The 25,942-nt window shown below is 42.5% G+C and overlaps 1 protein-coding gene across 3 annotated transcripts in view; it reads left to right on the forward strand.

The window, feature by feature from the left end:
* Window positions 1–25,942, forward strand: part of Adra1a (adrenoceptor alpha 1A) — a 133,744-nt gene that overhangs the window by 64,378 nt on the left and 43,424 nt on the right. Inside the window, exons 2-3 of one of the 3 annotated variants that reach the window (XM_028758851.1) lie at window positions 19,224–19,609; window positions 23,293–23,347. The exons of 1 other annotated variant lie outside the window; for it this stretch is intronic. In XM_028758851.1, coding sequence (XP_028614684.1) covers window positions 19,224–19,609; window positions 23,293–23,307 — 401 coding nt within the window. In that variant the 3' untranslated portion in view covers window positions 23,308–23,347. Of the gene's footprint in view, window positions 1–19,223; window positions 19,751–23,292; window positions 23,348–25,942 lie in introns of those variants that run through there. One more of the 3 variants, XM_028758850.1, reaches the window with a different exon arrangement.

The following is a 25,942-nucleotide window of genomic DNA, read 5'->3' on the forward strand; positions in this document are numbered from 1 at the left end:
TTTAATAACAAAGGTTTTTCATTTTTAAAAATAAAAAAGTAAGCAGGAACGCTTTGAACACACTTAGGATCTTTAGCAATATTTATATAGCACCAGTACAAATAAATAGTGTGGATCCAGTGCTTGCTAGGATCAATTCTGATTGTTTCTGTTCTTCAAATGTTCTACCTCTCCTTGAATAAAACTGAACAACTATCTACAAAAGTATCCCAGATCTTAAGACTAGCTACGATTTTCTCCCAAAGTTGCCTTGAATCCTCTAAGCATTTAAAACTACATTTTTTTTTCTCACTATTGGTAGGCAACTGGGCTCTTCCTCTGTGTTCAGCCAGGCTTCTCGGGGAACTTTCCAATCTGGGGGTCATGGCAGTGAATCAAAGTAAGTTTGCTAATTCAGTCTAATAATTTTCCGCTTTCTAATTGCAGTTTTTTTTGTTTTTTTTTTTTTTTACTTTCTGTATTTTAAGTTTTCGGTCTCTTCCAGGCTGCTTAGTCTAATGGTCAGTTTGGCTCTCTATTGGGTCTTCCCTGGCTATGCCCGGAGCATCTAACGTTCTATGGGATCCAACTGTGGCTTCTCACACAAGGCCGTCATTGTTGGTGTCTATAAATTGCCTGCCATTCCAGTTTTATTTTTAAATGATTCACTGAAGGGCTCTTTTTAATTTGTGAGTCCAAATATGTATGTATAGTGTATGTATGTGTGTGTGTACATGTGAATATGTGTGCATGTGTGTGTTGGTATGCACATGCCACAGTATGGCTGTAAAGGTGAAAGCACAACCTTCATGAGTTAGTTCTCTCCTTCCACCCTGTGGGTCCTGAGATTGAACTCATGTTGTCAGGCTTGGTGGCAAGCCCCTGTACCACTGAGCCATCTTGTCTGGCCCATGTCATTACAACTGTTATTTTTTCAGCTGGAAAAAAATTAGTAGCTATTTCATTTGATGTATATTTTAGAAAATGACTTTTGAGGACAGATTTCACTTTTTCTAATAAATTTTTTGTTATATCTACATGACTTGCTATCATTTGGTATGTAAAATTTGACAGCTGTAGCTCCTTACTTAGTAAGTGTACTATTTCTCAGTTTGGAAAACCCATTTGTTGGTGTAAAAACTTAGGAGCCTTGCACTGAGTGCCTCCTTATTGTCCCTCACTGGGACTACAAATATTTCTCATTCCTGGCACAAGTAGATATAGGTATGCTTTCTCCAAAGAAAAACGTAGAAATGTGGGCTCAAACACTTAGAAAAATGTATGTCATTTGATTCATAAGTTCTTTTCTAAGAATGTATCTTGTGAATATATTCCAAAAATGCCCTTCCAAATCCAGCCACAAAAATAAAAACCAAAAACCACAACAATGAAGAAAAAATTTATTTCTTGGTTGTTTATAATGTACAGAATTTGCAAAGAAGCAAACATATTAACAAGAGTAAATAAATTTCCGTTTACTCATTTGAGAAACACTATAATGTCATGAAAAAATTGTTTTCTGAAACAAAAATAAAATAGAATGTCTGTGGTTTTTAAATGAAGAAAGGCTTGTCACAAAAGCACGTGATAGAAATACTATCCCAGTGTTTATGGCATGTTCTTGTTACCAGAATTAAACTCTGGGTGTCACAACTAGGCCAGTGCTCTGGGGATGAGTGTGGAGAGCAAAGACTGGTGTGATGTCTTGAGAAGATAGATGGTCTGTCACCTTAAAGCTCCACCCCAAGACCTCAGAGGCACAGGAGGAAAATAGGAAACAGGCAATACTGTGCCATTCAGGGTCTTCCTCCTTAAGGAAAGGGCATGGTTGTTTCTCTACTTCCTTGAAAAACTCTGTACTTTTTTGTAAGTTAGACCTTATGTCCATTAACAGACCCAAAGCCCAGACTATTTCAAAAGTCTTCAGATGTCCTGGGCAAAGGTAAATAAAGATTTAACTGTGCTCATCTTAACCCCTAAGGTGGGACTTCTTAGCATTTCAAATTCTTAGCAAAGGGGCTGTGGAGAGGCAGCCAAGGTGTGGAAGGACTAGAGGAAGGGAAGTGAAGGACAGCTCTGGGGAGGACCCCTTCCATCTGTATTTCTAGACTATGGCATCATGATTGACTTTAGTTGGTGGGGTGCATGTCTGCACATGCACACTCACACATGTGAGTACGTGAGAATCCACTGCATAAAATTGGCACACCAATGATGAATTAATTTAACGGCTTGTACATATTTGGCATTTGCAACTCAAGCACAGCCATTTTTAAGCACAGCTACAGTAACCGCTTTCAGATGGTTTTGGTGCCTGGATACAGGCAAACTTATTCTTAAAGGAAAGCCACTGTACATTACTATATGAGGAATTTCTAGAAGTGTTTTAATCATTGCCTCAATTTGCTTTGCTTTTGCGGTCTAAGTCAAGACCTGATTTTTGCCTGGATTCATCCACAGGCATCCATACCACATAGCAAGGAGAGTGTGGGCTACACACAGAGACCCTCAGCAAGTGTGCTGTTGAGGCTACACAGCAGGGCCAAAGCCAAGCAGCATACACCTAAACTCAGTTCGTTCTTACTGGTTATTTGTCCTTTGAGAAATTACAGGATATCTCTGTCTTCTTTTCCTGATCTGTAAAATGGGGGGAAACCATATGCAGCTTCTAGGGTTGAGATGAAGCAACTTATTAAGTAACACAGAGTAAGAACCCAGCACAAATGTGTTAGAATACCCGATGAATCACACTGTCAAAGTTGCTGTCAGAAGACACCACCATGACTCAAAATGCTGAAGAACTCCTACAGGTGTTTGAAAACTTTGAAGAACTTAAAATAATTTATTTCTAACTCTTAAAAGCCTTTTCATCTAAAAAAAAAAAAGGAGAAGAAAAAGAGGAGGAGGAGGAGGAGGAAGAGGAGGAGGAGGAGGAGGAAAATGATAAATATGGTAGGTGGCACAAAGGAATGCCTGTAATCCTAGCATTGTGGAGACTGAAGCAGAAAGATTGCAAGGTCAAGTCCAGTCTGAGCTACCTAGCATGACCCTCAAAAAGAGACAGAGAAACAGACGAAAATGGGTGCATATATGGAAGCCTGATAGACCAAAATAGATGACAGACAGACAATAGGTTGATAGAGCGACAAGTAGATAATAGGCATATGATAGACAGACATAAAAATGATATATTGATAAAGAAAGCTAAGTAGATGATATACTCGTGGATGATAGATAGATGATAAATAGATGATAGACAGATGATATATAGAGGTAGATGGAAGATGGATAGATAGATAGATAGAGACAAACAAACTATCTATACTTCTTTGTATTATATCATCTTGAACTTCATCCAGTGCTTTATTTGAAATGCTAGAACATCCTTTCTGACTCACTCCTGCTTCTTTTTAAGTACATTTTACTAACAAAATTTTATAAGAGGTTTTCTACAGAACCTAGTGTGCACGGTTGACCCAATGTCCAAACATGTCTGTCCTGAACACATAATTATCCACATTTGGTGGTTATTATTCACTCTTAATGATCAGAATTGTATAAAATTCTGCTTTCTAAAAAGAAATAGTACAATGGGGGCGTGTGATTAATTTTCTTGTCTTCTCAGGTAACTGTCTTACTTCTGAGCTCACACTGCTGTAACATTGTGTACCCGTTCACCAGAAAGTCAGAGAAACAGAGGCAGACTGCATAGATCACATAATCTAGAAAGTAAAATATAATCGAACACTAAGTTGGATTTGCATCTTAGTGCAACCAGATACTTCAGTTATGAATTAAACTCCCTAAGCTTCCATTTTCTCACCTATAAAATGGATTTGCCAGTGTGCTTACATAGGGTTGTCAGTAGAATTAAAAGGGATAAGATTTACAAAATATTTTACATGTTGTCACACATTAAAAGTCCCAGTGAAGAGCTGGGAAGATGCCTCAGTTAGTAAAGTACTTTCTGTGAAAGCAGGAGGACCTGAGTTCAAATCCCGACACCCAGCTGAAAATTGGGTCTAATTGTACTCACCTGTAATCTCGGTGTAGGAGCAAAGATAGGTGGATCATGGATCATTGACTGCCCTGGGGGAGGTCTTGTTAGGTGCAAGACCCTAGCTCAAAAATTAAAATAGAGTGCAGTAGAGAAAGATGAACGATGCCTACCTCTGACTTACACACACATGTACACACAGAGACACATATGTACATGCACACACATGCTCACCTAAATACATGTTTTATTCATGAGTAAACATTTATTAAGCATCTATAATGTGCCAAGCACAATCCCTTTCTTAATAAAACATAGAAAGAAAAAGACAGTCAAGAAGTCGTCACACATGATTTTTTCTGTCAGAGAAGAGCAAATGTACTGAATGCTGTGATGGGAAAGTCCAGGCTGATTTTCCAATGTTTAAGGGATAATTCCTCCTAGACTGCAGTCTGGCGCATGCAGATGGGTACAGCAGACCAGAGAGCCTTTTCCTAAAGAAGTGGAGTTTAAGCTAAGACCGAAGCAGCAAATGGGAGCTTACATCATAAAGATGATGGAGATGCAGAGAATACCCCACGTAAGACAAGCAGCAGGTCCTAACATAAGGTCCTAAGAAAAAGAAGCAGTTCATGAATCAGGATATCCAGAGCAAGGTCAGAACATGGTGGGAAGGAGCAAGAAGCAACATAAGATCATGTGTCCTAGGGGACCATGTTAAGGATTCCAGATTTCATCTCAGAGTCTAGGAAGGTGTTTATGGCATATTAGCAGAAATGTCAACAAACTGGAATTGCAGACACAAACATGCAGAAGTCCTATGAGAATGCTATTGTAGGTGACAAATTTTGTGATTCGGCTTGGACAATGGCAATGGATGACAGGAAGAACTTGAGCAACATTAGGCATGGGGATGGCCGGAAGATGTCAGAAGTGATTTCTGTTGCAGCTTTTTGTTCACTGTGACAAACACCTAGATAAATGAAGAGCTTGCTCTGCTTCATGGCTTCACAGGTGTTAGTCCACTGTGTCAGGAAAAGACAAGTAGAGTGTTCACTCACAACATCCAAGAAAGAGGGCTAACTGGCCTTCTCCTTTCTCTCCTCTTACTCCATCCAGACCCCCAGCCCATAGCTGTACCACTCACATTCAGAGCAGGTCTTTCCTTTTTGACTAATCTGTAGGAACATCCTCTCAGGCATGAACATGTGGCACCCCATCTCCCAGGTGCTTCTAAACCTAATCAAGTCGAAAATCAAAATCAGCCATCACTATGCTCTACTTTTTGTGACCAAAGAGCAATTGCTATCGTTCACTTATAAAACAGGAAGCCCTAGAAGACGAGCAGAGCCACATGAGCTGCTTTGGACTTTACTGCTGTACAAGCTCCTAGGAGACATCAAAGAGGAAACGTGTATAAAGTTGTGAGTTCACACTGAGGACCCGGCCACACACTTGATAGCTAAATGCCACCTACAGATACTCATCTCAAAAGTGTCCATTTTTCTCAAGTAGATTTCCTGAAAGATCCCAAATACTACAAAGGAATTTCTACCATTTCGAATGAAAGTTTTAGCATGTTAATTAACAGGAAGCATTATGAACCAGGAATCTGAAAATTAGAGCGTTTGCCTGGTCCTTACTTTCGTGGATGGTCGCATCCTTTCCTATTTGTAGCCCAGACAACTTGGCTCTTCACCTTATAGGTTTATAAAAAGTGATATAGATAGTGAATAGTGAGTGGATAGTGAACAATGATGTGGATAGTGAATAGTGATGTGGATAGTGAATAGTGATGTGGATAGTGAATAGCGATGTGGATAGTGAACAGTGATGTGGATAGTGAATAGTGATGTGGATAGTGAATAGTGATGTGGATAGTGAACAGTGATGTGGATGGTGAATAGTGATGTGGATAGTGGATAGTGATGTGGATAGTGAACAGTGATGTGGATAGTGAATAGTGATGTGGGTAGTGAATAGTGATGTGGGTAGTGAATAGTGATGTGGGTAGTGAATAGTGATATGGATAGTGAATAGTGATGTGGATAGTGAATAGTGATGTGGGTAGTGAATAGTGATGTGGGTAGTGAATAGTGATGTGGGTAGTGAACAGTGATCTGGATAGTGAATAGTGATGTGGGTAGTGAATAGTGATGTGGATAGTGAATAGTGATGTGGGTAGTGAATAGTGATGTGGATAGTGAACAGTGATGTGGTTGGTGAATAGTGATGTGGGTAGTGAACAGTGATGTGGGTAGTGAATAGTGATGTGGATAGTGAATAGTGATGTGAGTAGTGAATAGTGATATGGACAGTGAATAACTTCAATATCATTTAGAGAAAATTGTAATTTGTGAAGATTTCTAAATTCCTTAAAATATTTAAGCAAATGAGCCAAGCTAAGTAACTTGTCAGAGCAAACAATACACACATATCATTTTATACATTCATTCCATATTCCTCCAGTGGACAATTTCTTTGTTACAATATAAAAAAAGAAATCAAGACATTCAAAATATCCAACTTAGAGCCAGGTGTGGCACTGCATGCATTTAATCCCAGGACTAAGCGGTCAGAGACAGGAGGATCTCTGAGTTCAAGGCCAGCCTAGTCTACAAAGTGAAGTTCCAAGACAGCCAGGGCTACACAGAGAAACCCTGTCTTGAAAATACCAAACAACCAATTGCTCTCCCTCAGCACTGTTTGTTTCTCAAGAAGTTCTAAGGCCTCAGGGTTAAGAGGCTTCATAAAGTATACTGTTTTACTAACTTGTTTTATTACTTCTTTGAGACTTTCATAAAACATGTTTTGATGATATTTAACACCCTCTCCTAACTCTTCTCAGATCCACCCCATTTTTAATCCTTCAAAATCAATTTGTGCTGCCAAAATATTCTTGGATATGTGGTCTTCCACTGTAGAATGATCAACTTACCAAGGACTACACTCTCATGGCTTGTTAATTAATATTTTAATATTTATATTTTTTCTTTGAAAATTTCGTGCATTTATGCAATGCATTTTTATCATATCTATCCACCATTACTGCCCTTCAGGCTCCAGCTTTTCCTGGTGCCCCCAACCCCCGCCAATTTCATATAGTCCTTTTTCCCCCAGTAAGATGCTCTACAATGAGTAAGATTCTGGTCATGTGATTTCAAGCAATGCCCTAATGGGAATAGGTATCAGGTGACATGTCAGGCAGGAATCACAGAATTGGAGAATAATCTTTTCTGACAAACATGACTGCCCTTAATAACAGAAAAATGACACCCTGAACTCAGAATTGGATCTTTCTCCTTAAATTTTTAATTAGTTTTATTTGTGTGTGTGTGTGTGTGTGTGTGTGTGTGTGTGTGTGTGTGCGCGCGCGCCTGCTTGTCTGTGTACACCAAACATACACAGGTGCACATGAAGGTCAGAGGAGGTATTGGATCCCTTGAAACTGGAGTTAGAGGTGTTCATGAGCTGCCTGATGTGGGTGAAGAGACTAGAACCCAGGTCCTCTCCCAGAGTAGCACACACTCTTAACCACTGAACCATCTCTCCAGCTCTACGGTTAGATCTTTCAAGGAGCCTTGAATGCCATGGCTGCTGTCTTAGATTTTTCCTTACCACTCTCCCTTTGAATCTTTCCTTCTATCTTCTGTCTTCCCTTCTAGCTTCTCTTTTCCTATCTTCTGGGTTTTACCAAACTTTCTGAGCCATTGTCAAAACTTCCACTGGAGCTGCTGGGCATTCTGAGTGATTACTATTCTTTGGCCTTAAGAAAACTTTTGCTGCATGTGTTTCTGTCTAGAAAATACATTTTTAGTCCATAATTGGACATATCAACAACTGTATACACCATTCATTCTACCCTTAAATGAATCACAGTGAATAAAAAGCACCACTTCTCCATTGACTTAACAAGCACACTTGTGTTCAAATCCAGATTGAATTTCCTATTCTTTTTGGATACTTGTGACTTTGGTGGAACACTGGGGGAAAAAACCTGTAACGAACTTGTTATCAAACAAAGTGGCTGTTTGGTTTCCTCGAATTTGTACTTCATCAGAGAGGAGTCACTGAGCTTAATTAATAAACAGAGAGAGATAATCAGAATTGGTTTTTCTCTCTTTCTCTAAATTTCCCTGGATATAGTGTGAAAAATAGGTTGGAAAGTGTGTAAGTTAGGTTTCTTTAGAGTAACAGAGCTTATAGAAGAAATATTATGTATGACCCACATATGGCTGCCTATGAACAGAAGGTCCAAGAATTTAATACCTGTTCATTCAGTCCACAAGGCTGGATGTCTCAGCTGGTCTTCAGCATATACTGGAATCCCAGAAGTAGTAAGCTCTAGCACCAGTGAAGGAATAGACTTACTAACAAAGAGATAACAAGCAGGTAAGAGCAAAAGCTTCCTTCTTCCGTGGAAGGCATGGCCCAGATTAGAGGTTGGTTTCCCCAGATCAAAACATCTGCATTAAAGGTGTGTCTTCCCACCTCAATAATCCGAATTAGTCGTGAATCTTCCCATTTCAAATTAAGTGAAAATCCCTTGGGTGTGGCCCTTCATTTTGAGGTTTTAGTTAATTCTGGATATAGCCAAGTTGACAACTAAGAACAGCTACCGCAGAAGAGGTAAGACCAACAACAGGGAACCAGTTAGAGGGCTGGCACATGGTCATAGCCAAAGGAGATGGTGGCCTGAGTAGAGACAGACAGTGAGAGGAGATTGAAAGTGGTCAGGACCCGTGAGCTGTCACAAAGGAGTTGCAAGAGTGAGTGGCTGTGGCAGCCAGCAGGTTTCTAGCTTGAGTCACTGAAGGGAAAGGGTGCCATTGACTGTATGTAGAAAAGAAGGAGCCATGGGGTCTATGGGAAACAATGAGTTGGGTTTAGTTTGTTAAGGGTGAAGCAGTTTGTAAGCATAGGGAGGAAGGTCTGATATTATTTGAGCACTGGAGACAGGAGCTTGAGATTCAGATCTAGTCTAGGGATGTGAGAATAATGGGTCAAAGAAAGCCAAGGAGTCTAAATCAATGACCTGCCCCAAATAGTCTTCTCCCTGAAAGTAAGTATCACACAGTTCACAGGAGAGACTGCAGAAGACTTCATTAAGTTTGAAGAGTTTAAAAAAAAAATGCCTCCATCAAGCAAAGCTGAACTCCTTAAATATTTCATTTACGATGAAGGACAATTCTCATTTACGATGCCCATCATCAAGACAGTACCATACACTACTGCTGTTTTAAAATTTCATTGCTCCAATCCCTTATAGTATTTTAAAACTGGCTAGCATCACTGTACTTAGAAGTCATATTACACATTCCAAAAGATGTCTTACATTTTTTTAAATGAGCTATTAAAACTCCTGGCTGTATCTACTCTGACAGTTAAAATACCCATATCAGGTAGAAGAAGTCAGGGACTACAGTATAGCCTAAGCCCAGGTTGGTTCTCTCTATGTCTGGAAAGAAGGTGGGTGGAGCCACAGACAATCCCAGCCCTGGCTCACCCTGGGATGTTGTGGGCAGGAGGGTGAGGTTGGCATGCAGGAGCCATGAATGAAAAGCAGTTATTCAGATTCTTACATACTGCTGGAAAGTGGCTCTTGAATCAGTGGACATGCCTATTGGTAACCTGGTACCCATCACAAAGCACATGGTACATAGTTTTCAGATAGGGAAATTGTCCAGAAAGCATTAAACAGCATCAAGAACCAATATCCTTTCGTGAGTGCCCCTGTTCACTTTTCACTACTCCAACATCAGCCAGCTCACCCATGACCTTGCTGGCAAAGACCAGGACTTAGACTTCACTTTGCCTTTCTGCTCGATGCAAAGGAACACAGTCCTGAAAAAGTCCCACACTTCCTCCTAGGCAGACCGATTTTGGTCATTTATGTCACTGCTTTGGATTGATGATATTTGGCTCCAGGCTCACGTCCACAAATATGGGTGGGGATGATGGCTATCACAACTGAAGTACAGGCTTTAGCTCTTCCTTCAGGACCCTGTAAAAGGCTTTTATAAGTACTGGAAGTAATAATTTTATGAAGTGCCTGCAACTTAACCGTATAAAATTGCTTGGGGAATGCTCTCATTTTCATGTAAACTTGAGCATCTTGAGGATCAGGAAGATACAGTTTTGGAATATGAGTTAAGATTCTCTCTTTCTCTTTCTCTTTCTCTCTCAGTGTATTTATAGTTCTGAGTCGAGAAGAAGGAATTTTATTCAAAATACCATTTTCTTCCATCAACAAGACCATCCATGTATCCACAAACATTCACTAAGCACTGTGCCCATTACCAAGACAGATACAAAGGTTCTCAAGTAGCATGTATCTTCAAAAACACTGAAGTCATAAAGATAAAGGACACCATTCCACAATATTGGCAAGAGCTTACATATGCTAAAAACTGTTGCTAGTGTTGGGGATATAGCAGCAGAATCAAAACTGAAATGGTCTGTCCTCTTAGGGACTAAAAAAATAAATAAGTGAATAAATAAATAAATAAATAAATAAATAAATAAATAAATAAAATGTAGATTGATTGATTGATTGATTGATTGATTGATTGATTGATCGATGAGGGGTGGTGGGTAGATGGATGATGGATGGATAGATAAACAGATAGATGACAGACGAAAGTAGAAGTGGATGCTAGAGAAGAAACTAATAACTACTTTGAAATGGTGGAAAGTGTGAGAAAGCAGGTTAGACTACAGGTGTAGAGGGGCTTATAGTTGAGTGGAACTTTGAAAATAAACAAAAGGAAATTTGAATAGGTTTATCTTTAAATATCTGTAGGAGGCAGGTCACTGAGAAGAGAATGGAGTGAAGAGCCACACCCACATCTCAGAGGCTGTAGTGGTCTCAGTGGATCAATGAAGAGACAGTAAAAGTCTGCCATGTCAAAGAGAAAGCCTGTGTGTTGGAAACTCACAACACATGTGCACAGGCATTGACTGGGCATGTTATAGACTCTGAGCTCCACAGACAGGACCTATGTGCCTGCCTCTGACCACCTCCTCTCCAGTTCCTACCACACTGCCTGACTCCGAGAAGTATTCTTTAAACAATAAAATGGAAAAGAAGATTGTATAGAAACGAGTGCAGGGTCTTGATGAAGGGTGTCAAATGACCAGATGTTATTTGATGATCTTGGACCTGGTCTTATGAGCAACAAAAAGACTCTGCGTGACCCATGTCATCAGGCAAATTCTTCTCATTTTGAAGGAGAAAATTGATGTTCTTGGTATTGTTGGCTGAGGAAACAGGACTTTTGAAAAACTCTGGTTTGGGCAACTTAGATGCATTTGGAGGAAATGTTCTAGATCTATAGGGCTAACCTGGGACAAGCTGAGAAGGCTGTGAAGTGTACTTCATCTTCCATTTGTTGTCTTCTTGCCTTTCCTAATCTGAGAGTAACAGTGGCTCTGTCTGTAAGAGAATAGCTAGTTATTCCATTCCACACTGGGCAGGCCCCCAGGGGCCCCAAGTTTGTCCTTCTGTTCAATTCGCACATTGTTTTCACTCACCATGTCCTCCCTTTAATACACCCTTTCTCATCTGTCTGCCATTTCCTAAAAGACCCAACATGCTTACTCTCTCAAAGAAGGGGCCACTTGTCTACACTTAAGCATACAATGAGAACTATACAGTTTCCAGTTTCAATTAGACAGGGGAAGGAATAGAAGAAATCCTTCCAGAAAGGCCCTCAAGTCACATCTGCTACTCCTGCTCCAAAGTTGGGCACTGTCATGGGACACAGGCTGAATGAGGTGCATCAGGCAAAAACTCAGCCTGTCCTCACTAGGCTGCCCAGGCTTAGCCATGTTTCCTATCAGCACAGAGCACTGTAAGATCCTAATAGAAACTGATGGCTTCTCCCCAAGAAAATGTAGAACGTATATACAAAGGCTTGGATTGAAGTTTGAAGGGAATATGTCTATGAGTCTTGAGTTATGAGCTTGAGTTCCTGTATAGGTTAACCCAGGCAGCACTCTTAGTGATGCCTGGCCACCACGCCATGTGAATATTCTGAAGAATTCTGGTAATTGAGAACTGTCCAAATGTGACCTGGATGGACCCCATGAGGTGCACAGTCAGGTCACTATGACACAGCCAAACCAGGAACCCAACACAGGCCATCTGGTAGACCCCAGGAGACTAAGAAGCTTGAGTCTGTTCTTACACTGTCATTCCTATGGCATTTCTCTAGGGTTTGATTGGATGAGGCAATTTTTCTCCCTGGTATTAAAGAGCCAACTGCTTTGGCCTGAATGTTACTTGGCACTAGAGCTCCTTGGCATGGCAAACTGGCCAATTGTTTCTCCTCTATGCTCATTGGATATGTACCAGGCCTACTACTGAGACCACTGGTTGAACAATAATCAACAATTAATGGTAATTTTCTCCCATGGTCACATAACATCAGATTCTCCTTTAGAGTCAGTCTTTTTTTTTTTTTTAAATCTAGTGTCATTTAAACTCTAATTTTTCAAAACACGATAATGAGAATATTCTGAAAAGCTTTCTGTACAGTACATTTTAACTTTAAATAATACAGGTATTAATTATACCAATTCCTTCTTCCTTCTTAAATGTGCCATACAATGGAAGCTGCTTGCACGGTCACTAACACTGCCCATGCTGCCCATCGTTGGATTGCTAAATAGCACATGAAGATTGGGGGTGGGCAAGGGTAAAGTGAAATAGGATCTGAGTCTGGTCTTGACCCCATTCACAGAAGGTACATTATAGAAGAGACACACAATTTGGGGAAACCGCTGCCTTGTTCAGTTTAATTGTCTTGATCTCTACAGAGCAGAGGGAGTCCTGCCAATCCTTGAAGCCTAGAAATTCTATGGCTATACTTCTCTGGAACTCACCACAACCTAGGGTCTCTTAAAGTTGTCATCAGGACCTCAAGCTTTCAGACAGCTAATGCAAAGCGCACATCCTGGGAGGCTAAAAGCTTTCTGATTCCATACTCTCAATACTCAGTCCCCCTGATTCAGGAAGGAACCGTTGAGCTAGAAAAGGAAGCCCTCTAAATATCAGCATTGGGTTGGAACGGAAGCACTCCATTTCTGCTCTCACTGACTTTGGGAGTAAGCAGACAGGCTTGTGGGAGCAAATTCACCTAAGGGAATCAGCACTTGTTCATCTTCCTGAGAGCACTGAAAGAAAACAGGGCTGTCACCTCATAGCTGAAACACATCTGTACTAGCCAAGTCTTTTCGTGTCTCCTTACCAACACACCGATGGAGCCCCAGGTCAAAAATGACAAGCTGAGTGTTCCTGATGATTAGGACTTTAAGTAAAAGGCCAGGAGGCTTCATCTTAATTTGCCAGTGTCGGTTTCTCCTTAGAATCTAGAAGCTTCTACAATGGAAGCAAGGATTCTGACTCTCCAAAGGTGAGAAGAATGTTTGTGTTGGCCTTAGGCCATGAGCACCTGCTCCACCTGCATCTAGCCAGCTGGTTTTAAAGTGGTCACAGGGTTTAGGTTAGAAAGAGTCCAAAAACCTGCAGCAACTAATAGTGTATGGAAATTGTCCTAGACCAAGGAGATGACACAGTAGGTAAAAGCCCTCATATCAGACCCTGGCAAACAAACAAGTTCAGTCACTGAATCTCACATTTAGCCAGATGTGTGTGGTAGTATTCATTTATAATCCTGACACCCCTACAGTGAGATGGGAGGCAGAGACAAGATCCAAAATCAACAGGTTAGCTGGCTTAGAACACATAGAACAGGGCAGAACAAACAACAGATCATCATCATCATCCCGCCTCAACAAGGAAGAAGAACAGAATCTACCATGGAAAGCATTTCCTCTGAGCTTCACAAATATGTTGTGGCATGGTCACATGCCACACAAACACACACACACATACACATATACACACACAGAGGAAGAGAGAGAGAGAGAGAGAGAGAGAGAGAGAGAGAGAGAGAGAGAGACCCCACTCTGAGAATGAATGGATAAATAAATTAATAAATAATGTTTTTTAAAGAAGAAGCTTCAAAGCATTGAAAAAGTTCCAAAACCCAAGAATTAAAATAGACAAATTTACATGTAAAAGGTGACCTGACCTAAAGATGTTCCAGGAACTAAGCTGATTGCTGTTGGATCTCTGGAGGCAAAGTCAGGACAGAGGTCACTGGGGGATGAATCACAACTATGGTGACAAAAGAAGCAAGCACCTCACACATAGGAGTTTCAGAAACCCTATTCTTCCTGTGAAGCATGACAAGAAATGTTGGGAAATTTGACGGCAAATGGTACAGAATGAGAGAGGCATGAGGGAGAAATGCCAACACAGATAACAACCAAAGACCAGAAAGAAAATGCACAGAAGAGGGAAGACAGTAGGAAGAAAGTACGAGGAGAGACGTGATGGGCTACAGAGGTTAGAAAAGAAAGCCAAATGTCACAGGGTAGCCATAAGCATAGAGAAAGCAAAGACACTCAGCCATCAGCCAATTACAGCTATCCTCAACCAGGTCAACCACTCAGTGGGAATAGCAGTTGACCTCCCAGGTCACTGTGCTGGGCTCTAGAACTCTGTGAGTGAACAAAAGCAAGGTCCTGATCCACCATACTGTCTGGGTCAGAGAACTGTGGTTTGTATTTGTTACTCTTCTGTCACTGTGACAGAATAAGAGACAGTAGCAATTTAAAGAAGAAAGTGTTTATTTTAGCTCATGGTTATAAAGAGTACAGTCTGTCATGGTGGGTAAATCAGGATGGCAGGAGTGTGAGGCCCCAAGTTTCAGTGCATCCACAGCCAGGAAGCAGAGAAGGATGGAGATTGGTGCTCTGTTCCCTTCATCCTTTTTATCCAGCCCAAGACCCCAACCCATGAAATGATGCCACCCATGTTATAAATCTCTCACAGACGTGACCAGAGATTTCTCTTCTAGGGGATTCTAGGACCTGTCAGGTTGACAATCAAATCACACCATCACACATCCTTAGCACAACTGGTTCCACCCTGGTGCTCCTGATAGATGGAAGCCCAGGGATAACCTTTTTCAGCTGTGCCCACACTTATAAAAGCATCATCAGTAACCTGGGAGAGACAGATCTGATACTAAAACTGAGTTTGGAAGAATACGTTTGGGGAGTCTAAACAAGACTGAGTCTGTGTGGGAAGGTTTGGGCAAGGAAGGATACAGTGTACTGAGGAACTTTGATGGGAACTAGCCTAATGCCCACTCCAAGCACTCTTCCTAAGACAGAAAAAGGAAGTGAAGAAAGAGCTGAGGACATGGCTAATAGTCATAGGAGAGCACAACCCCTTGCTATCTTTCCTCACCCACTGGGAAGTCACTGGTTGAAATCTATTCTGAATCCTCCCCTAAGCACAGCCCCTCAGTAGCTCCCCAGAGAGAATCACATGTGACCCCTCTAAAGTAAGAACTACACTCTATGCTAGGGAGGAGATCCAGCCACCTGCCTCCAGGGAAACCATCAGATGGGAGTGAGCAAGTCCGTACTAGGCTGAGACACATCTGGGTACTGTCACACACTTACTGGAATAAACCAAATAGGGCTATTTCTTTCTTTTTTTATTGGTTATTTTATTTATTGACATTTCAAATGTTATCCCCTTCACAAAACCTCTATCCTCTCCCCATTCCCTGCCTCTATGAGAGAGCTCCCCGACCTGCCCACCCACTCCTGCCTCAGCACCCTGACATTCCCCTATACTGGGGACTCAGGCCTCCACAGGACCAAGGGGCTCCCTTCCCAGTCATGCCCGATAAGACAATTCTCTGCTACATATGCAGCTAGAGCCGTGGGTACCCCCTGTGTACTCTTTGATTGGTAGTTTAGTCCCTGGGAGCTTTGAGGGGGACCAGTCTGGTTGGTTGATACTGTTGTTCTTCCTATGCAGCTGCAAATCCCTTCAGCTCCTTTAGTCCTTCCCCTAACTCCTCCACTGGGGTCGCTGTGCTCATTCCAATGATTGGCTGTAAGCATACGCATCTGTATTGGTCAGGCTCTGGCAGAGGCTCTCGGGAGACAGCTATACCAGGCTCCTGTCAGCAAGCACTTCTTGGCATCAGCAATAGTGTCTAAGTTTGGTGTCTGGAGATGGGATAGATTCCTAGGTGGGGTAGTCTCTGGGTAGCCTTCCCTTCAGTCTTTGCTCCACTCTTTGTCCCTGTACTTCCTTTTGACAGGAGAAATTCTGGATTAATATTTTTTGAGATGGGTGGGTGGCCCCATCCCTCAAATGGGAGCCATGCCTATCCACTGGATATGGTCTCTACAGGTTCTATCTCTCCTTTGTTGGGTATTTCGGCTAATGTCCTCCCTGTTGGATCCTGGGAACCGCTTGGGTCCCTGGCATATGTGACTTTCTAGTGGCTACCCTCAGTTCCCCCTCCTCTACTGCTACTCTCTTTCTTTCAAATTCCTGACTCTCTGTACTTCTCCCCCATCTCCTTCCATATCTGAACCAGCCACAAATGGGGCTGTTTATGGAAAGGTCTTTGGTCTGGAAGTATCCCCCACTCACTGTTTGAACAGCCAGTATTCAGAGATGTTCTTGGATTTTAAAAAAAAAAAGTCTCCCTAAAGAATTGAAGCTAGAGACTATCTTACATCCAAATCTTAATATGTTTCTTTTTAAAGCTAGCTCCTTTTCTTACCCTATATCTCAGCTACAGGAAAAACAAATGGGATGTTTTGAATGGTGGGTGTCAAAACAGAAGACCTGCATCTCTCCTGCTGACAGGGTGGACACAGCATGGAGACCACAGAAAGAGAGCACATGAAATTAGCCATGGATCAGCTAGACACAAGATTAAGGAAGTAGGGTTGGGGAGAAGAGAGGGGGTTCAGAAATTGAGGAGAGGAAGGGAAGGGTGAGATTTATGAATGCCAACCTGAACTCTAAGCAGAAACAGGATCCTTGAAGGAATCTCTCAAATCACTTTAATAGCTTCATGTTCAGAGGGCATATAGGCTGTGTTGATACTGCTGTCAGCTGAAAAGTCTTCAAATAAGGAAAATGCCTCCCCCTGTCCAGCTGATTTATTTGTAATGAAGTCTCCAGATGAGGTGGATTTTGCCATACTCAGTTCGTCTCTGCTTCCCTCAGTCATTAAGCCCAGGAAAAGGCAGAGGTTTGTAAAAATGAGTTGCCTTAATCACATTGCTGTCACCATGAGAGAGAAATATTGGCCAATATATAGGCATTGGAATGCAAAGTGAATTTTCCCCAAGAATTGACCGTATTTGCACAAAGCCACTCATCATGTTAACATAGACCACTTTCTCTGCTCTCAGATGAAGTCTGAAAAGCTTGAGTCTAGTTCAGCTTTTCCCTAACCACTCATCTCACTGATCATGTATGCCATTCTCTTTCCAAGAAGCATGTTAGTCTAAGAGATCCCAAGAGTCCATGAAATTAGACTTGAAATGTCAGGTCCCATCCCTGCCTGAGACTACCTGACATACATACATACATACATACATACATACATACATACATACATACTGTGCCACTGAACCATTATCCCCTCTTTTTATTTACATTTTTAGACATAGTTTAGCTTGAATAATAGATTGGTTAACAAACACATGACACTTTGGGAAACGACCTTGGTTGAGTTACTCAACATAATTAAGTGGCAGGGTGTTTGGGTTTGCTATTTTGTTTTGTTTTTTGTTACAATAGAAATGTTCGTATTAAGCCTGTAATCAGTTATGTGGGCATGTGCTTATGTGAAGGTGCACATATGTGTGTAGATGCATATGAGTGTGAAGAGCAGAGGACAACTTCACGTCTTGTTCCTGAGGCACTATCCACTTTGTGTAGGAATGGGAAACAAGTTCTCTCGCTGACCTAGAACGCACTAAGCAGGCACAGTTGGTTGACCAGAAAGCTTCAAGGATCTACCTCCTAGATCCTTCAACGTCTCTACCTCCTCAGTCCTGGGATGAGCATGTGCCACTACATCTGTAATTTTTTTCATCTGAGTTCTGGTGACCAAAATCAGATGCCAGGCAAGCATTTTACTGATTGAGCTATCTCCCCAGCCCAGAAGTCATATAACTCACACTATTATTAAGGATAGTTAAATTATATGCAAAAAGTTAATCACGCTGCCTAACTCAAGACATAATTGGTGGCTCTAACCTTTGTTTTTTAATGATTAGACAGCACTAAAAACTTTGAACCAAAAGTATTAAACTTCCTCAGCTGCATGGTTTTCCAGAGTAAACATCTGTCAATTCCTATGTGTATGTGAGTGTGTGTCTATGTACATGAGTGCTCATGTGTTTGTGTACGGGTATGTGTGTATGTGATTTTTTTTGAGACACATTGAACTTGACAAGAATTGTGCTTCAGTGATGAATGTTCCCACCAACTGCCCCACCATGCTGTGTGTTTTGACTTCCATGGCATTACCTCTGACTGAACACAGGTAATGCTAACTGGAGTCAAGTGTAAGAGCATCCAGCATGCATGTTAAGAATCCTGACTCCGATGAGTCTACAACTTAGAATGGAAGAGGAAGTAAGAAAATATTGACCATAGTCTTCCAAGCATGGATAGGGAAAGTGGCCCATGAAATCCCACCCTTAGCTGAGGACACATCATCAGCTGACAGCTGCTGGAAGGGACAAGAATATTGGCCTTCTTCAGGAATGAAGCCCCTGATAGGCTGCCCCCCCTCCAGGGTACATTCAGTACTAAGTGTGTTCCGTGAGTTATAGGAAGAATACATGAGGATGGGAGGGGAAAGTGGTGAGAATAAGGGAGGAGCTGGAGGGAAGGAAGCCTTGGGACTCCCTCTGTAGACCAGGCTGGCCTCAAACTCCTCCTTCAGAGTGCTAGGATTAAAGGTATGCACTACCACACTAGGCTAGGGTCATCAGATTTTAATGTATGTGGGTTTGAGTGTACCCCATCTTATCTATCACTCAGGCAAAACTGAGTGTTTAGACTCTACTCAAACGTGATGCCGCACCCTGTGAAGCTCCAAAGAAGCCTATAGATGATTCCCTGCCACTGGGAGAAGGAGCTGGTACAAATCTATCTGTGTGAAATGGTCCTTGAAAACCTAGCAAAGGAGTAACCAGCCCATGTGAGACATTCATTTGCATCTGGATATTTTTGAAACTTTTAAAAAAATATAACAAAGATGTGTGTTGGTTTGTGGTTCTAACCAATTGGCCTCTTGACTTGCCAATCATCTGTGTAACTCTTTGTGTTCTCTTTCAGGGTCCTTCTTCCCAGATTTCAAGCCTTCGGAAACCGTTTTTAAAATAGTATTTTGGCTCGGGTACCTAAATAGTTGCATCAACCCTATCATATACCCATGCTCCAGCCAAGAGTTCAAGAAAGCTTTTCAGAATGTCCTGCGAATACAGTGTCTTCGCAGAAGGCAGTCTTCCAAGCATGCCCTGGGCTACACCCTGCACCCGCCCAGCCAGGCTCTAGAGGGACAGCACAGAGACATGGTGCGTATCCCGGTGGGCTCGGGAGAGACTTTCTATAAGATCTCCAAGACAGATGGAGTCTGTGAATGGAAGTTTTTCTCTTCCATGCCCCAGGGATCGGCCAGGATTACCATGCCGAAGGACCAATCTGCCTGTACCACAGCCCGGGTGAGAAGTAAAAGCTTTTTGCAGGTCTGCTGTTGTGTGGGGTCCTCAACCCCCCGCCCTGAAGAAAATCACCAAGTTCCAACCATTAAGATCCACACCATCTCCCTTGGTGAAAACGGGGAGGAAGTCTAGAGGATGGGAAAGGTCACAGGAAAAGGGATGACACTAGGTACTGCTGATTTTCCCACTCGGAAGGCCAGGACCATTCAACAAGGGAAATGGGAGAGGGAGGGTACCAGTTTATCAGGCACGTGGGTAGGGCACAGGGGAAGAGGCAGGATGTAGGGTAACTAACGGCTTCTAAATGATGGGAGGCCCATTTCCCTTCAGCTCAAACCCACAGTCGTTCTCTGATCCTGCTTTCCACGACTGACCCTTTCAACAAGAAATACCATGGGAAAGAAAATCTCATACACAATCCAGAAGACTATAAATACAGGATGATGATTTCATTGTGAATATTTTGAGCACACACTCTAAGTTTGGAGCTATTTCTTGATGGAAGGGAAGGGATTTTATTTTCAGGCTGAACCTCCTGGCGACTACATTTGACATTTATGGAGAGGGGACCTAGACAGAAAGGGGTGTAAGGTAATGGCCAACATGCTTTTAGAGCAAGTTTGGAAAAGCTACCTTATTCTCAGCTTAGGTGAACCTGGAAAGAGCACTTCCCAGTGGTTGCTCTCTGATTGGTCCTTTTTGAAATTGGGGTGCATTTTCCACTCTTGGCTCTGAGGTGTGTGGCCAGGACTAACCAAGGACAGCATGCTTTTATCAAGAGAATAAGGTGTGCCTGGGGCAGCAGCTCCCAGACCTGGTGAAGGAAGGCTCCTTCTTTTATCTCCTTAAAAAGCAAGAGGCTGGAACAGGAAGGGTACTAACACCAGAATAATGCCCTGCTTATTCTGAAGTCTCTTTGATGTGACAAGCTGCTTGCCTTTTCCAGAGCTCAGTAATGGAAATCCAGGCATGGCAGAATGCTGGCTTCTGTTTCCTTCCTCTTGCTTTGCCTCTGCATAGTGAATGGAGTTCACTTGTGGTGTGCAGTCTTAGGGTCCAAGTGCACCCCCGCCTGAGCTTCCAAACATATTGTTGCCTGCCCTCAAATGCTTTAATTTATTGCCAAACAGCTATCCAAATTGATTCCTGCTTTTTTGCAACAAAGGGAAGATGTGCTATTTATTTTATTTTTGCTTTATATATACCAAATCCTTGCATTCTTAGTAATCCAGATTATTACAAGTGGTCCCTATGGTAATCATATGTAAAAACTAAAACATGCCTACCATTCCACTGTAAGAATTGTAAGATAAGATAAGGTTTATGTCTGTGGCTCTAACCCTAACAAGAATCACAACTACCAGTGCTTTTTATCACTTCCTCCCCCCGCTCACCTAATTTCTCCTAAGAGCTTCAGAGCAGGTTGAAGGTACCATGACATCTTCACAATGAGGCTCCTGGCCTGCACACCTTTGCTTTCCTCAGTTACATCAAACGGAACTCTTTTCTATTGGCCTTTCTAAGGGCAAATCTCTACCCACTTTGCAGTGGAAGAGCTGTATGCATGTGGTGCTGGGTGTTGTGGCTGGTTGTCTTGGAACTTTGACTATGATCTGCTTCCTTTACCTTTTCCTGGATCCTGTCTTCTTATTGGCCAGCTAGGTTATTACTCAGTCTTGTGTTCTGAACTTGGCTTCTGCCACTGAGAAGCTGGCTAGGATTCTAGGCTCTTGGACTCTCTGCATAGCTCCTAACAGCTCTAACAGATGTGGGTATGTTGACATCTGGAGAGAACTCCAGAAGGCAAACCTGGCTCATCTCCTCTATCGGCTTAATTGTTCGGAATATCATCCTTCTAAATCTGAATTCTGAAACCCACCCTTGACCGTGTCATCCCCTCACGGAAGGGCATCCTTACAGGAAGAGGGATCTTAGCTTTTCTTCAGCGGGTACCATTCCATGTTACTCATCATCTTTAAAACCCTTGATAATGAAATGTAAATATTTAAAGTGAGAAAGCTTAGGCACACTAAAAAGCCACCATTGGTGCCATTTCTAATCAGGGAAAAAAATCTAGAAAATGATAAAACTTTGACAGTCATACCTTGTAAAGTTCTCCATAAACAGTTACCTACACACTCTGCTGGCACTCCTCCCTCGAAGGAGCCCAGTGTCCAGCAGCTTTTTCCACTCCCGCAGCAGGACACTGGATAGAAACACAGCAACTGTATAAGAAATTGATAATGTCACCAAAACATAGTGTCAAACATGGGGTAAACAACTTAAAAGTGGACTTGGTTTTAATCATCCACCAGAAATGTCTGTACCATTTGAGTGTGCCAAAAACTGAAGTGGTTGCAGCCAAACAAATGATTGTCATATTTATATTCACGTGTTTACTGTTTCTATTTGGAGTTTGAGGAATTTACCCAGAGTAACCCCAGTAAAAATGTCCTCTTGTGCGTTCTACAAAACGATTGCTTTCGGGTTGCCTCTATGTCACAAAATCAATCTGACACTATAGTAGCAAAATTTTGAGTATCATCTTAGATTCAGACCATGTGTATGAAGAGGGACCTCGGATCTCTTTGCTCAAAAAATTTCTCCAGGGCATCAGACATGTTGTTCTCAGTTGGTGGAGTGCTTCCCTGTTATACACTTGCCCAGTAGCACCTAAAATCTGAGTGGTGGCTCACGACTGTAAACTCAGCTTTCAGGAAGTGCAAACAAGAGGATCAAGAATTGAAGGTCATCTTTGACTACTTAGTAAGATTGAGCCAGCCTAGACTATTCGAGCCTCTGTCTCAAAAACAAAGCAAAATAAAATAAAACAAAACAGAACAATACAAAAACAAGGACACCACAGGCTATCCACTGTGAGAAACGCACTTTCCTTGTCATAGCCTCATCTACAAATGCTTCTGCATGGAATCCCTCTGCATTTGACACACTTTGGAGAACACCGAGGCTTCTGACTCTCCTCCTGGATTGCCAGTCGTGGTTTATATGAACACTCAGGAAGAATGCCTCTTCAAAAACATATACAAACAAACATAACATTCGTTCTCACTCACCTACCTTCCAACTTTTATTTACAACTTAGTAAGAATGGAAGAGGCTGAAGGCATCCCACCAGGGATTGCAGGGCATGTTCTGGGCATGTTAATTTTCATGGATGCCACTCAGACAGGAAGGTTCAGAATGCTGGTCTCCAGGTAGCCAGAGACCGTGACCATTCTTGAAGACAGACCATTGATAGGTAGCTGTACCTTAGCTTGCTTCCTTTTTTATATGAGCCATCATGAAGACCTCCTAGACCAGCAGGTTTTGGGGTGAAAGCCTGGGAGCGAAACTATTTTAGGAACTATTTTCTAGAGCAGGTAATTGTTCATGTGTTAATCACCATTCCATAATCACCGCTAACAAACATTCCTAATTGCTTCTGGGGAGAGCTCCATCCCTATCCTCTTGCCAAAATATGATGCTGCCTCTACGACGAATGCCTGCTGAGTTAATTAGGGAAGAGACTGGCTCATCAGCAAAGGGAAACATGAACAAATGAATGTTCAAACAAGCAGATGAAAGGCAAGCGAAAACCAGGGAGACAAGAGAAAACCGAGGTAGCAGACATACAGGCATCAGATATACTCACTACCGCTATGGTCTCTTTTTTACACTCCCAGGGCTTTTATCCATGAAACCAACTGTGCGACAGACAGAGCCCTGTTGGAACACTTCACCTGCTCTGGGCCTCCAAACTAATGCTGAGGAGCTGGGCTGAGGTCACATCTTCCAAAAGCCATGGCAACAGCGGCTTCTTGCCCTCCAAGGTCCCTGCAGGATGAAGGAGTGGACATGACTGTTGGGGGCCTGGGCTGGGAGGCAAGCTAGGATTTCAGAATACAATGCTAGCCCCTAGGGCAAAAGTGCCAGCCCCTATGGCATCTGAGTGAGCTGAGAAAGAGACTTACCTGCTCTCTGCAAGAGAATGTCGTGGTTCAAACCACCACTGCTGTATCTACAAAGGCCATAGGAGTGGCAGGGAGCATTGAGGGGACGATTGACCATAGCTGTGGCTCAAAGCAGGGAGGTTTAGTCACGCTTTCCCGCGACTGATAAGCAAGGAACAAACTGCCCTGAAACTGGAGGTTTATTCATTTCAAAGGGCAAAATAATGGCCTTTTCTTTCATGTGGCTTGGGAGTCTTTACCATACTGTCCCTGCAGCACACTCAGAGCCATCTCACTATAAGCTGGAGGTGATGATTTGTTAAGCCATGAAAATACAGACTTAGGTGGAAAAAAATCTTAGTGCAACTCAGCTTTGAAAAGACTGCGATGAGCATCCTGGTCTGTGCGGGCTGAATAAAATAAGTGAATGTGAAAGTCATGGGGAAGCAGCTGAGACCAAAATTCCAATATGAATTTCATTGAGTGTGTACCGCCACATACTTAGCAAATCTTTTTCGGCTCAGTCCTGTGTGGGAGAAGGAAAAGGAAGGTTTTTTATTATTTGTTTTATCTACTTTTGGTATGTGAAGAAATAGAAGTTATGAGTCAAAGACTTCTTTGAACACCCTTATATTTAATCTGTATCAGTGATGTTCCCATGTCCCCCAGTCTGCTTTGTATTTTGACTCACTGGCTTTCATAGTGAACTTCTTTAGTTCCAGCTCTCAACTCCGGCTCTGTCTGGACCTTCTCCGCTCTTGTCCTGGCCAACAATTGGGAAGAACTTGTAGTCCATGGCCACTCATTCTGGTTTTCTTGGCTAACAGACAGGCACATGTCATTTTGTTCTTTCTCCATAGATAAGCTGCTACAAAACCAAGGGAATGGTCAGGGCAATCGTTGATTTGCTCAATAGGGTGACATGTAAGGACAAAGCCAGCTGTGACTGTCACCCTAAGGTCCTTAGGAACACAAAGTCTACAAAGGGAACTTGTGGGTCATTGGGCATACTCTGACCAGCAGCCCCAGATGACCCTTCCTCACTGCACCACCCTGGTATAAAACCAAAGAGAGGTGACGACAGTCCCCAGTGTATGAGCTGGCAGGGTTCTGAGTTTATCTGTTCAGAAGTCAAGAATGTGTTTTTCCGAGAGGCATTGTTACAAATGGGGGTGGAGTAGTTCCTAGAGAAACGAAAAGTCAATAAATAAACACCTGCTTTATGTATACCAGGAGGTGGCCAACTGTTTCGGTAAATGGCTAGATGGTAAACATTTTAGGCATGATGAACTGTGGGGTCTCTGTTTGGATTCTTTGGCAGGAGACCATGGACAATCCTTTAAAAATATAGACCCATCATTAGCTCAAAAGGCAGCAAGGTGTGTTCCAGGTTTGTTCCATGGGCCACAATTTTTCATCCCTAATCCAAACCACCACGAGTTTATGTTATAGCGCCAACACTACTGAACCATAGCTGTAGGTGATCAGCATGATTTAACAGCAGGTCACTAGCATATCCACTGGACTAAATTAACGTTCCAACCTGTGTGAGTTGTTCCAGAAACATCGAGTTCATTTCTTCATGATTGTCCGGCGGGTAGTGACAGCAGAGGGAAGCACTTGCCACTTCCCCATTGAGCCTGTGGCATAGGCAGGTGAGCAGAAGGCACAGTGAGGCCAGGAATCTTCCAGGTAATTTCCCCCATGACAGCTATCCAAACCTAACCCTAACCCCAACCCCAACCCCAACCCTAGCCCCTAAACCTAACTAACCTCAATCCAAACCCGGACCCCAACCCTGACCCTGACCCTGATCCCGACCCAGACCTCAAGCCCAACCCCAACCTTACCCTGACCCTGACCCTGACCCTGATCCTACCCCTACCCCTGAGCTGCTGCTTGGAATGATTTCTGAAGAAGTTCTGCTCAACCTCTCACACTCGACATCTTTCCCATGCTCTCTAAGTCAGCTTTGATTCTCCATCATTATCCTGTGTCTCTTGCTTTTATCCTGTTTTTTTTTTTTCCTTATAAACTCCCTTTTAAGAGTTCCTTGAAACCTGTCAAGGCCTTGGTAAATCAAACTCAGTTCTCCCTTTACCTTGAATGATGACAGGAGGCAAATCCCAGTCTAATGGGCCACAGGGATGCTGTTTTCTCCAAGGCTCTGTTCCTTGTTCCTCCCAGCACACATCTGCAGGCTTCCTGGCTTCCACAGCATTCCCTGCTCTCCTTACCGTCCTGGATGCTAGTAGTCCAAAATCAAGGCATTGGGTGGTTGTTTCTTCTTCAGTGTACCTTGACTTCTCCCTGAGTTTTCATGCGGTCTTTTCTCTATGTATATGCAAGTCCCTGTGGGAATGTCTACTTCTTACAAGGACAC

Source organism: Grammomys surdaster, unplaced genomic scaffold (genome assembly GCF_004785775.1).
Source record: "Grammomys surdaster isolate TR1022 unplaced genomic scaffold, NIH_TR_1.0 126219, whole genome shotgun sequence".
NCBI classification, from domain to species: domain Eukaryota; kingdom Metazoa; phylum Chordata; class Mammalia; order Rodentia; family Muridae; genus Grammomys; species Grammomys surdaster.